General features: G+C 40.3%; 1 protein-coding gene across 1 annotated transcript; it reads right to left on the reverse strand.

The window, feature by feature from the left end:
* Positions 1-240: 240 nt before the first annotated feature.
* Positions 241-13936, reverse strand: pnpla3 (patatin-like phospholipase domain containing 3). Its single transcript, XM_055055432.1, has 9 exons — positions 13657-13936; positions 13068-13300; positions 12900-12965; positions 6452-6661; positions 3644-3704; positions 3349-3555; positions 3127-3259; positions 2840-2947; positions 241-1921 (listed from the first exon to the last, which is right to left on the reverse strand). The coding sequence occupies exons 1-9, from the start codon at positions 13841-13843 to the stop codon at positions 1702-1704; spliced, it is 1425 nt and encodes a 474-aa protein (XP_054911407.1). The 5' UTR covers positions 13844-13936; the 3' UTR covers positions 241-1701.
* Between the last annotated feature and the right edge of the window lie 346 nt (positions 13937-14282).

The raw sequence follows: 14282 nt of genomic DNA on the forward strand, positions 1-14282 counted from the left end.
CGACTGAGAAAGCGACCTAATAATAATAATAATAATAGCGCAGAATCAAACTTCTATTTTTAGGACGCTCAAAAACGCTTTACAAGAAAAACCACAAATGACATAAAAGATTGTGGATAAAAAGTAAATGAGAAAAAATATAATATTTTCTGATATTGGTTTAATAATATAACCAGAACTATACAAAACCACAATGTACTCGACTGTCATTATTTATTCAACAAAGCTAGCCAACACAAATGATGATACAGTAAAACTTTATTTTGAATGTTGAAAAAAACCTGGCAGTCATCATAACTACAGAACACACAACATAAAGAAAAAAAATCATGTCTGAACAAGCAATATGTCAACATAAACCATAAATGGATTTTAATTCAGACTTTCTCTCAAAAGTCTGGTTGACATTATCTAAGAAAACTTGGATCTCTCCAAATACATAAAAGCTTGAAAATGTTGTGGCCTGGAAAGAGGGGAGTAAAACCTTTGGTCATTTCTATGTTAACCCCACAGAAGGCAACACCTGTTTGGAGTAGCTGTTTCTTTTCTACCTATTGATTATTAAGATGTCTGACGCTGTTGATTGTCCTCCACCTGTCTGTAAAAGTCACATCATACAACAACATTTGATTTCCCTTTTGGGAATAAAAATTATTTTCAATTGAACTGAAGTTATTAGAGATTCCAGTTCCATCATCAAATTCAGTGGATGTAGAATTTGTTGAACTTTAGTCAAAACTGAACTGAAGTGCAGACTGGAAAATTAAACAGCTCTAGAACTGTTTATGGAACAAATCTTCAGAAAATATCCCAGTCAAACAGACCGGACCCTGTTTGACAGTGCAGACTGGATAAAAAACATTCTCACTGTACTGCAACATGACTGTTGCATAGACATGTTGCTTTACCAGGCTGATGTTACAGCCAGGCATGCATTTGCAAAATCATGATTTTGATCATGCAAAATCAACATTATTTAACTCCATATTTAACTCCATGTGTTAGTGTTGGCTGGATGGAAATTGTTATGGTTGAATTAGATTAAAACTGAATAAAGTTTAGACAAACAATTCCAATCTTTCTGACCACACACTTCAGCAGTCACTTTTCAAATTGAAATAAAATAGAGTGTGACAATTTGCACATAGTACAGGCAATGTATGGTAAATGATTTGCATTATTGAGCAAAAACTGTTTTACAATGGAAACTAAGACTGTTTTTATATCTTAAAGTAAATATAAAAACATTTAATTTAGGAAGTCTAGATTTTTAAAAAATCTTTTAGAAAATTTGATAAAATTAGGAAACCGTTTATTTTCCATATATTAAAACTTTTAAAAACACTGAAAGCAAACTGCATATTTTCCTCATTTTTAAAGACTTCAAACAAATTGATTATCAGTTTTTCAAGGAACTGACTTTCTAAACTTCAAAACTTACATGAAAGACTTCTAAAGGCACTTGCTGAAGACCCATCACAGTTAATGGACAGAAAAATAAAATCTGAATCAAGATCAATGCTTTAGAATAAATACATATGTGCAAATTTACAGCTCACAGGTAGAGTTACATTCCTCTGCCATGAAGCACATCTTTGCTCCCCAGTGGGAGGGGCTAAGTCCTCATGAGGCTCACTCCACCTTCCCTCCACCCAGAAGGAGCAGAGTGTAGTCCAGTCAAAGTCCAGGTTTTCACAGCCTTTAAGGGCTCTGAGCCTCATCTTGTGAGCCAACAAAGAAGCATACTTGCTGTGGGGAAGCAGGGGCAGTGAGAGAGGAGGAGGTAGACGATGGGGATGGGATGTCCCAGTAGTTGCTGTGAAGGTCAAAGGAAGAAAGAGCAGGAACGATGGTCTGTGTGGGACTTTCAGGGTCTGAAGGGAGCGGCGGGACACTCAAGCACTTCCTCAGGCAGCGCTCACTGTGCAAGGCAAACATTCAGAACAAGAGATTATAAATGAACAGATGTGATCGGAAAACATTTAAGAACCGATGGAGCCGTTTTTTTTTTTCATTGTGTGACATGAAACCAGACTAATATTTTATTTAGGGTCATTAAAATAATTATAATTTGAATTTACTACTTTCCAGGATGTGAAACTTTCTGCAAGGTCAGCCACTTGTACCTCGCTCCACTAAGAGCTTCAGGTTGGGTCTGGGCTGGTCAGATCTGGCCTGGTTGGATTGGGTCTGGTCTGGTTGGGTTTATATGCTATTTTATGGTCAGTGTGTTCAGGAGAGCGTGTCCACCACCAGTTGGACTCTCACTGGTGGTGAGAGGTTATTTCACTTGTAATAAGACATTTTTACCATGTTATAATAAATTAATCTGCCAGTCCAACTAGTAATATTTACTTTGTTTAAACGCTCTCTGTCCTGGACTTCCATGAATGCTAACACTAATTAGTGCGCATAAATGATTTTCATGGAACAATAAGTTGTTTCTCCACATTCTGAGCATCAGGAACACAAGGTTGATTGACATTGCTTAGACCCTCCCCCTGACTCTGATTGACTGTTTTTGAGCGATACATTTCTTCACAGTAGTAGCTCAATCCTTTCACAAAAATTATACTGTCACAACATGGTGACACTAATAAATATTTTTGTTCTCGTTCTTATTGTGATATTTATCATTATCACAATAGTACCATATTATTGTGCTAATAATATGGTACTATTATTGTTGTAAAACCTCCATATTGCCCTTCAAGGAAACAAATAGACTGGTCAATTGAAATGCATCTTTATACAAGTTTTCCTCAGCTGGTTACTTGGACCTACTATATATTCACTAAAGACTTTAAAGTGACGTAAGGGATGGCTTCAGGTGCTTCACCTGTTGGCAGTAACTGTGTTGGTTTTCCAGGCCTGTCTGTACACGTCACCTGCCACCCCAAACAGCCAGCGCACGTCAGCAGGCACCTCTGGGATCCACTCCACAAACCTGCCGCACACACGGCACATGTTCACGTATATTATATTCTATGAATAAATGTTTAATACCCACAGAACATTTAACAGTTTCTGTCACGTACAGCTACTGTCCCTTTGTGCATTTAATTGTCATCTGGAACAGGAATAAAATCTAAACTTTTAATAAACATGTGGATCCCCCCAGCTTACCTCTGGGCCACAGAATATGCAGACTGGACCGGAAGTGTGCATGGCATCAGCATGTAGGAAGCAACTCTCAGTGGCAGCATGCCAGACACTCTGGCATAAAGACCCGATTTGTCTTGGCAGGCCTCACAGAACACTGTTAGACACGACGAGGGGGATTATTCAGCTGCATGCAGAGGCGTCATCTTATCTGGTCAACTTTCAAACTTAGAGTCAACATCCCACCTTTCTTTATGTGGGTGGGCAGAACAATGTGCTCATCCAGCCACCAGTGCTTGTTGTGCAGCAGGCGGAGCCTACGCAGCACCCACTCCTTGGTGCCCTCAGCAGGCTTTGAGCAGCAGCTGCTGGAGCTGGGACCGGAGCTGGAGCCGGGGCTGATTCCGGAGCAGTCTGGCAGGCTGCGGCTGGGGCAGTCCAGCATCAGCAAGTCTGGCAGCACAAACACACACAGACCACACAGTTCAGGTTAACTGCTACTCAGACAAGGCTGCAGGCGGCAGAACAACACGGAACTCACTGTTTTCCTGAAGGAAGCGCAGAGCGTCCTTATAGCCACTCTGACACATGTCAGCAAGGACCTGAGGGAGAGAAAGGCATCAGGTCAGAGGCTTTGCTTCACCTGCCACTGCTATTTCTGACTACCTGTAGGGTAGCTGAAGTTTTTCAAAATAAGACCATAATAAGAAGAAAATAATCCACATCATTTATTCACTGGATAAATTTCTGAACAACTTCTTGTCTTTCACGATTTTTGGTCAACATTGAAATCAGAATCAGATTTATAAGTTTGTGCACAAAAACAAGCAATTTGACTTCAGTTCCACTTTTACTCTCATTGAAGACAATTAATATATATATATATATATATATATATAAATATATATATATATATATATATATATATATATATATATATATATATGCTGGCTGGATAGCTCAATACATAAGGCATCAGTATATCACCCGAGAGGGCGGTTCAAATCCAGTCTGGGTCCTTAGGCAAGACCCTTCAAGCTACTGCCTACCTCATACCATGAGAGATACTAAGTTGCGTAACATGCCGGCTCAGACGTCGCCCGGCCAAACAAGGTCTGCGTCAGGTGTTGGGGAACCAGAGCACCTTGATGACAAATGGGTACTGGAACAAGACGGAAATGGGCGAGAGATGAAAATGTGGATCTGTTGGAATGCTACTACTCAAGTAACCCTAGTCAGAGAGGTTACATGCAAAGACTGGGGAAGGAATGGTTACTTCGACATCCCCAGTCAACACTAAGCGCTAAACAACTAGTAGCTCAGTGTTCCAACATCCGCAAACGGCAACTGCTATCACAACTTGAGATTGACGAGATACAACACAAATGCTACGGCAAAAGGGAGGAACCCGGATGTCAGAACTGTGGGGACTTAACTACATCCGTGTATCCCCTCTTCACCCAGTGAGGGGATACATGGCCCCAATGAGCGAAACAGAGCTGACCTGAGAGAGAGAATCATGACCCGAACCGGCACCAATTACAACGGCTGAGTGAAGTGCGAATGTGAATGCAGCATTGAGAACGATCCCTACCAACACCATAACAGAAACCAATGAGCTGATCTACAACTCAGCATCAGTGATCCTTGAGACGCTTGGCTATAAGAGCACCATGAGACCCAATACCCACCATGGAAAAGACGGTTAGAGGCTAAAATCAAGGTAACAAGGAGGGAAGTGAGCCAACTGTCAGAGCTCCACAAGGGTACAATGAAAAGACCAGTACCCAGAAAGTACAGGCAGATGCCCATACCTGAAGCACTCGAAACTGCCAAACAGAGGCTCCAAGCCTTGTCCAGCCGCCTAAAGAGATACACAAGGGAGAATGAATCCAGAAGGATTAACCGGCTCTTCTCCACTCAACCAGCTAAGGTGTACTCTCAATGGCAGGGGTAACAATAACAACAAAGCAATATAATAAATAATTCCCTTCTCACCCACTGCGGGTGGTTCTTATCCTTCTGCGCAGTATCTTGGCTGTGCCAAGGACTGCACATTTCTGGACTGAGATGTCTGATGTTGTTCCTGGGATCTGTTGTAGCCACTGCTCCAGTTTGGGGGTTACTGCCCCGAGGGCCCCGATGACCACAGGCACCACTGTGGTCTTCACCTCCAGTTCTTCCCTGAGGCCCTGGTATTTCTCCAGTTTCTCGTGCTCCTTTTTCCTGATGTTGCAATCACTTGGTATTGCTACATCAACCACAACGGCTTTCCTCTGATGTTTATCCACTACGACAATGTCTGGTTGGTTCGCCATTACCATTTTGTCTGTCTGGATCTGGAAGTCCCACAGGATCTTAGCTCTGGCGTTCTCCACCACCTTTGGGGATGTTTCCCACTTTGATCTCAGGGTTTCCAGTCCATATTCTGCACAGTGTTTCTGTACACTATGCCTGCCACTTGGTTATGTCGCTCCATGTACGCTTTCCCTGCCAGTATCTTGCACCCTGCTATGATGTGCTGAACTGTCTCAGGGGCCTCCTTGCACAACCTACACCTTGGGTCTTGTCTGGTGTGGTAGATCTGGGCCTCTATTGCTCTGGTGTTTAGGGCCTGTTCCTGGGCGGCCAGGATGAGGGCCTCTGTGCTGTCCTTGAGTCCAGCTTTTTCCAGCCATTGGTAGGATTTACTGATATCAGCCACTTGGGTTATTTGCTGGTGGTACATCCCATGTAGGGGCTTGTCCTCCCATGATGGTATCTCTGGCAACTCAACCTCCGTTCCCTGTTGTCTGAGACATTCACTGAGCACATATTTATATATTCATATAAATATGCAACATGTATGTGTTTTTATAGAAAGAGAAGAGTAGGCTGAATTGGTGAAAATATGCATACTATGACTCTGGAGTCTGACTGTTGAGACTCACAAACATTCTGGACTGGTGATCCATTAGAACTAAATGAAAGTTCAAACTGAAAAAAAAAAACGCTATTTGGATTTTGATGAAAACTGATGAAGATAATGAACTGATGAACTGTTTTTAAACGTATGTAAAGTTTTGGGTTACATTCCTGATCAGCACCACATGCCAATGTCTGTTTGTCCCCCCAAAAAACATCTTTAATAAAATTTACCATAATCAGGAAAGGACAGGAAGCTAAAATGACTACCACTTAAACTGCCCATTTACAAAGTGTTAAGTTAAAAGTAGAAATCAGCAAGGTTTGTGTGACCACCAGGGGGCAGGAGAGTTAGCATCTTCTGAAGTTGTGGCGAATGAACAGCAACATCACCAGGTTTTAAGTGGTTTCCTGAGGAACAGCATAGCATTGTGGGAGTTTCTACCTTGGGTTCTGGGGGAAACAGAGCTCTGCTGAGGCGGTACAGGTTCCCCATGTTCATCTGGATACTGGTGTTAGTGAAACGGAGCTCATGGAAGCTGGTGGAGTTATCCCGAGGGCAGATGTCGCTTTCACCAGAGAAGGGCGAGATGGTGATGGTGTTCTTCAGCTCCGACTGAGGCAGGTTATCACTGATTCCACCATCCACATACCGCTGCACATACGCAAACAAACAGGAAGATGTTCAGCAAATAGGTGAATTTTCCATCAATAATTCACAATTCCACATAAGTCATATTTCGCAGAAAAAAGAACACTTAACTATAGGAGACTTCCACTGAATTACAATTAATACCATCATTAAGCTTTCTTAGAAAGTTACAAAAGGATATCTAACAGTTTTCTGCTAAAAGTTACAGAGAGTGATTTGTTTGTTACTGGAGTATTTTAACCATCAGCCTCCTGACATATGGTTAATTTCCCAGTGGAATATGACTTCTGTACCCACAAAGAGCTCTTTCAATTTTAGATTTGTAATATTAATGTTCCACACCAGCAAGCTGGTTTGCAGAGGAACCTCGGATTCCAACAGGTTTTCCAGACCTCCATCAATCCAGCACAGATTTACTTTCTGCCATGACTTCTCCGTGCACTATGGAGCAACAGTTCTCACATCAACATTCCTCACAGGAAGCATTTTAAACTGTACAGCCACACTCAGGGAAGGAGATAGGTTTGACTGATCTACTATTCTTCAGAGGACAACATCTTGCTTCCATTCTGTAGAAAAGAAGGGTTCCATGACCCTGAGCTCCCAGAGGAGGACTGCTATGGTTGTAAATTTCCACTTAGTCAGAGAAGAACAGGTTTGTTCACAGAGTGCCAGCTACAGAAAGTAGGGCAGAGCAGGAATGCAGATCAGAGTGAGCACTGGGTACACACACACATCCGCATGTACAAACACACTCTGACTTAATAGTGGAGCAAGGTGGCCTACTTTCTAATAAATCCAGGATCTCAATCATTTATCCAAAGGACACAAATTATATTTTAGTACAACTGGGTTCTGGTTATTAGTGGAGTAAACCAAAGGAGCTCTGATTTGTGTGAAAATGGTGTGAAATTGGTTTTGCAACAATAAATCTCTGACACTGAAGTTTTCTTCAGTGTCAGAGGAACAAAGTCAAAGTAAAAATGTACACTCAGCTAGAAGCGTTTTATGACAATGTGAGTTAAGTTTCAGATTTTGTAATAAGTTTTGTATAAATATGAATGTTTCTTTGAATGTTTTTACAAATATTCAAAGAAAATGAATCATTATATAAGCATTTCTTATCAGTGGGTATCAATAATTATTGATTAGTTTTTGTTTTATGTATCTGAAATCCTACTAGACTGTGGTGTGATCTTTCCTGTTTTATCCAGCTTTCTCTCCAAATTGTTGTTTTTAAACAGTTCAGAGGCACAGCCAAACCTGAAACTGCTACTGCGCAAGTTACTCAACAGGTTGTTGCTAAGTAACCAAAGAATATGTGAGTTAGTAGATGCCACCGACCTTGCTTAGCTGGTCATGAGAGGTTGAGCAGCTACACCTATTTCTCTGCCTAAAACCCCCACAGTGCAATTCAGGATGGATAGGAATTCAGTGAAATTATTGAATATTCCATTAGAAATATTATCTGTATATTTATATCTTGCTAAAAAGTTACTTTTTAGTTAGTTTTGTCCTATGTCAAGTTTATTACAATATTTCCAGAAGAGACTAGACCACAAATACTTTGTAAGATTTTATGTTTCGCAGTGGGATAAAATCTTGCAGCCATGTCTCAGTAAACTATAGAATAATGTTTGCCTGACTTGGTAAGATTTGCCTGGGTTCTTTTTAGGGATCTGAATACATAGTTCTCATGTGACAGCACAATAAACAAGGCACAATCTTAGAATTGGCTTTCACCTCATTCCTAACTTATAAACTATCGAAGTACACTACAACTATTACTTGATCACCCTACCCACTTGGGGTATATTATCACATATTTTATATCTGATAATAAGATAAATATCAGTGATATTTATTGTAGTACTGCCAAACTAGCAAAATTAGTAAGTAGTGAAGTGAAGTATGTCATAGTTCTAGTATGTCATAGTAGGAGATCAGAGGCAGCTTGTTCACATCGTCTGACATGTTTTCCTTCTCCATCTCATACGGGTCAGTGACTTTCATGTATCTTTCTCTCGCACAGTGGCCAAAATTGTCCACATATTTTCTTTTAACTGGTCTGGAACCATGGGTCTGCTATGCATTGAGCATGTACTTTCCTACTAAGATGGTGCAGATCACTTCTGATTCAGATTTGTGGGAACTATGTATTGATATTGATCATGTATTTATCGCAATATAGATTGTTACTGAGTTATTGTCCAGCCCTAAATGCAAGTGTGAAAAGCTTCCTGGTAAAACAGGACCTGAACCTGAAAAAGGACTTTTTCTCTATAGCAGCTCCAACCATACAGTCCCTGGAAAAACTATTTGAAAAAGGCCCACCTTTGTCTCACCAGTCCACAGAATATTTGTATGAAAATCCTGGGAATTATCAAGTTTTTGGTCCTTTGGTCAGAATTCAACAGAGGCCTCACATGACCTACATGGAGCGATTTCAAGGCCAAAAACAGTGCTGACACAACAGAAGCACTGAAGCAACAGAAGGTTTGGCACCGTTTCCTGTGTCCTCTATGTGTACTCATGGTTCTCACTGTGGTTCTCTGCACTCCCAAAGTCTTTGACATGGCTTTATAAATCTGTCCAGACTGACATTGTTAATGACACTGGTTCTCATCTGTTCTTGAATTTCTTTCATAATGTGCAGATGTTTGAGATCTTTAAGCCAACTTCAGTTTGTCACATTCTATTAAGGACTTCTTGATTTGAGACATAAAGAACTCTTTTGATGCGTTGCAAAAAGAGTCCCAGTACATTCTGGGGGGCACCCAGAATGCACCTGGAGTATTCTCCAGTTTATTTAATGATGCAGGATCCTCACCAATGGCAATATGAAGTATGTGTCCAAAACACACCTCTTTCTGTAATTAATGTACAATGACAACACTGGCAACGATTTGTGAAGAAATAATAAAGCATGCAAGTTTCTCATGGTGACCTCTCCTGTGTATTCTATTTCATTATCTGCAGTTCTTATTCCTCAAAACAAACACATCCATTCACAGAAAAGATAAGGGCCAGTAAACATTACTGTGGACAGGACACAGTGCACTGAACCTATAGATAACACATGGAGGAGACTTCCTGTCCATAAACTAACTATTTTGTCACAAATAATTGATCCTGTGCATTGTGAATGCAATGCTCAGTAAGCAGAATAAGGGAAGAGAAGGCAAGGTTTCATACATGGTTTATGTTGGATAAATTGTGATGTTATTAATCAAATATTTGCTATTCTCATTCATCTATATAATGTATCTTTTCTTATATGCTTTTATTGTTTAATTTCATCTTAGAATTAAGAATGTTTCTGTATTGTTGAATTACTCTGATTCCTTTCTCAGAAGGCCTCACTGAACGAAAGCAGTGACTACAGGTTTCTGCAGGTTTATCTCTCGGCTCGATTGCTATAAAACTATGACCGTGAAGATGTACAACTTGTTCAGTTTGACCCTGTGTCTACAACGAGACTATCAAGTGCAAGATACCTTGTGTTTTAGTTAGTGATTGTCATTGGCGCTGTAGCTATGTGATGAAGTGTTTTCCCCTCCCTTTAGAGTTAAGGCCTTCTTTGTGATTAGGAATCCTAAAAACAATAAAAAGAGAGGAGCAGGCAAATGTGGTTTCAGAGCAGCAGGAGATTGTAACTGAAAGCACATCTCTGTCTGTTCTCCTCACGAGTAAGAAAGAATCTAACTCTATTGTCTTTCCTGTGTTTAAGGACTTCTTTAATAGGTGTTAAACCTGACAGTTTACATGTCTGAGACACAAATGTGATTTCAGCTTCTATCTTCATCAATAATCACAAGCAACATAACATCTCAGTAAAGTGAGCCATCCTTATGCTTACTACTGTGTTGCAGCATCTTGACAAAGGTGCTGCTGCAGTGGTAAAATAATAATAAAAAACTTGAGCCCTCAGTGTCATTTTCTCTTATTAATTAAAAAAAAAACTTTTTGAGACAAAACTGTCATCCCCTGTTATTTTGAAGACTTAAAGTGAAGGGTCAGCCTTGATCCTACCGATAAGATTAATAAGACAAACAGTCTTCTAAGAAGAGAGGAGATCGACTGACTACAGTGGCATAAAAAGTCAATCATAAGCATCAAATAAAACAAAAAGCCAAAAAACAAAAAAGAACCCAGATGAACATCAGTGATCTCAGGTTTATCTGGATTCTTCCTAAAAGCTGGACTGTGGCATGTGAAGGCTTTTTTTTTGGTTATTTTATTCTTCTTCACTTTCAACACAGAATGGTTCTAAAGCTGCTTTTACTGTTCACTTTTTATCACTTTTATAAAAGGCTTTTTTTGTACTACGTTCAAAAATATATTATTTTATTAATATACCTTTTGCAGTTTTTATCTTTACTAGTGATAAGCTTCCCATAGCACATGTCTGTTTTTCACTCTTTATTAAAGCAGTAAACATTTTCCCCAATATACACAAAAGTGGAAAACTTTCAAAAAAGAAGAATGATCAGAAGCAAAAAGCAGGCCAGAAGTTCCAAATGAGCTGAGAGAGCAGAGGCCCTGTCATTAAAAATTCTCACTTATATTCACAGGAAATGCAACTTTCTCCACAGAGTGGATCTGTTCATTGTTTTTGTTTTGGGGAATCAGTTTTCAGTGAATTCCTGGTTATAACCTTCTGCTTTTTATCAAAATAGTGACTATCTGGTGTCATCAGCAGTTTACATAACTTCTTCTGCCACTGCTACATGTGCTTTTCTGAAACCAGACTCCTTAAATTATTTGGTGTCAGAACTCTTCGAACCAAGTAGATACATGTACTCCAAGACAGCAATACCCTCAGACAGTCATCACCCTCTGCCCTCCCCCCGGTGATCCTGTGTCCCCTCTGGCCATTACTTATCTACATATTGATCTCTCTATGTTAAACGATTTGCTAAAAATTATTTGCTTGTTTGTATGTTAAAGTGAAACTTCTAGAAGACTGAACTGTACTTTGCAACATTATTATATATGAACTTATCTGGTGGATTATTATCTACTTCCAGGGCAGTGCACTTAACTTTACAGCTTTATCACTGCGTTGAGAATCCAATCTAATCTGGGAGACTTTGTTTGAACTGAATGACTCTGGAAGTCAATGTAACCAGTGACAGAAGCTCAGTCAGAATGATGGATGGATCCAAAACAAGAAGTCAAAACAACTGTTGAATAGCTTAGTTACTACAATAACAGATAACATACAATTCTGGATAATTTTACCTGAAAAAAACTTTATGATTCTGTTTCAAATTTAACCAGATTTACATTTTTTCAAGATTTCATTAAATAAAAAACAAAGTGTGACTTAGAGTTGTGATAAATCAAACATTGCTTTCATTAGATCTGATATAGTCTAAAATGTATCATTATAATTATTGTTTTTCCCTGTTCAGTGAAACAAGTACTAATAATCATATTACAACTTACAATTATCTTAGTAATCAATTATTCTAAAAATTAAACATTAAATCGAATAAAAAAATGGTACATTCTTCAGATTTTTCATTTAACCACGTCAGCATTTTTGTGCAATATCAGAAATGTTAAAAGATACAATTAAACAAATAATCCCCCTTTAATTAGAAAAACATTTTAGTGTCTTAAACGCAATAATAGAATTACTTTAGTGAAAGCTTGATTATTTGTTGCAAAAAAAAAACATCCTTCTAACATCAACATGTGAAAAGCTCAAGCTTTTCAACTTAATGTGACATCTATACAGTGGCAGTCTCTGATATGGGCGGGATGGGCAGCCGCCCAGGGTGACTTTCGTGAGGGGTGGCATGAATGGCCCAGACTGGGGGCAGGTGGAAGATGGTTTGCCCAGCGCAGCAACCAGGCTCGAACCACCTCTGAATGTAGCGCTGATCTGGTGACTATTTCATTAATTAATTCATGCAAAAGTTACTTGATATGATTTTTTTTTAGGGAATCTGAACCAGGAGACGCTAAATCTGCCATGTGAGGAGTTCAGGGTAGAACAGCTTACAGATGAATATTTTGGGGGTTTTTTTTATCATAAATGCAACGTATATGTTTTTGTACAGTTTTGGCTTCATTACTGCTCTGAGTGTGTTGTTCTTTCAGCAAATGCCATTTTTTGAGACTGTATACTCCAGTTAACAATTAATCAATTACTAAGCGAGTTATTTGATGATTAAATAATCGATTAATCTGATTAATCATTAACCTTCAGCTCTAGTAATATTACACCTACCACTCCTCTGAAGGATGGAGGAATCAGTCCACAGTAGATGGGGATGAAACAGCTGCAGACCAGAGCCTGATGACAAAACACAGGGTTAACACACACACACACACACACACACACACACACACACACACACACACACACACACACACACACACACTCGCACGCACACACCTGGATGAGCTCCTCTTTGGAACCGAACTCTGACACCAGCACGTTCTCTCCGTCTGACACTCTGGTCAGGGAGACGCAGAGTCTGCCAGAGGCCAGGACGTGAGCATCAGAGGGGAGGTCCCTGTTCAGGCCGGACCTCAGGACCTTCACTAGGTTGAAGGTTGGGTGGAGTGGGCCCAGGTTTCTCTTCCTGGCTTCCTTTGCCACCTCAATGACGTCCTCACAGCATTTCGCTGGGACAGACATAACAGCAGCACACGATCAGCACTTTATGGCCCACGTGAACAGTTTCTTATGACAGAGGTCAGCGCAGCCTCTTTATCAGTCAGCGTGCAGAGGTCGGTACAGACCGACACTTTTTTGTTGATCGCTTCCTACAATTACGCTCATTCACGAGAATGGGAGTTAGACTGGCTTTGACTCATGCAGAGGGAAGTTAACTTTTGAACAATATGCTGCAAATCACATTTCCTGTCTTCTGTAGCATTCATATAATAAACTGTTCAACACTGAACACTGAACAGCCTCACATATCAACAATAAGCAACAAATACATGGCTTTATTATATTCTATGAATATTTTTCTTACCTATACATGCGTGGCTTGCGAGAACTGAGGCGGTGAGCGCTCCGGCAGAGGCCCCGTACAGCCGGGTGGCTCCTTTCACAAGGTACGGGGCTTTCTCCAGCAAGCAGCTGGCCACTCCAATGTGGTAGATCCCCAAGAAGCCGCACCCGGCAAAGGACAAGTTCCAGTCGGCCTTCAGGTCGAACATGGCGGGACATGCCCCAGCTGGGGAACCCTGACTTGAGACGCAGAGGTGCTGTTTCTGGCGGTGGCCGAGCGGAAACAGCTGAACGAAAACATCCAGCTTATAAACAGCCTGGGATGCCTTCACGGGCCGTCTGAATTATTACTAACTGGTATTGTTGTGGATATGTTTTCATTTTACACAAGCGATGCATTGTACGCAAGCTTCTTCAGAGTTCTTTAAATACCGAATATAGTTTCTTCTCCTTTTTCGTGATGTTTTCATGCTGAAGCTGGATGCAGATGAGATTTTTAAGCTGGAATAAATACCTCATCTCCTGCAAGCGCTGCACTCACTCTGCACTGAATAGATTTCTGACCATAACTTTATACTCAGAATTATAAATTATAAGGAAAAAACAATCTGAATTATTTTTTCATCGGCCCCAACACTCTTCCGCAAA

Source organism: Poeciliopsis prolifica, unplaced genomic scaffold (assembly GCF_027474105.1).
Source record: "Poeciliopsis prolifica strain line A6 unplaced genomic scaffold, Auburn_PproV2 SCAFFOLD042, whole genome shotgun sequence".
NCBI classification, from domain to species: domain Eukaryota; kingdom Metazoa; phylum Chordata; class Actinopteri; order Cyprinodontiformes; family Poeciliidae; genus Poeciliopsis; species Poeciliopsis prolifica.

What these genes read in the sequence shown, in the direction of transcription:
- pnpla3 (XM_055055432.1), bottom strand. Translation starts at nt 13,843, where the DNA reads ATGTTCGACCTGAAGGCCGACTGGAACTTGTCCTTTGCCGGGTGCGGC. An exon ending in TGTTTCCCCCAGAACCCAAG is followed by an intron (nt 3,705 to 6,451) that starts GTAGAAACTCCC and finishes TCTCTCCCTCAG; the next exon opens with GTCCTTGCTGACATGTGTCA. An exon ending in AACACAGTTACTGCCAACAG is followed by an intron (nt 1,922 to 2,839) that starts GTGAAGCACCTG and finishes TGCCTTGCACAG; the next exon opens with TGAGCGCTGCCTGAGGAAGT.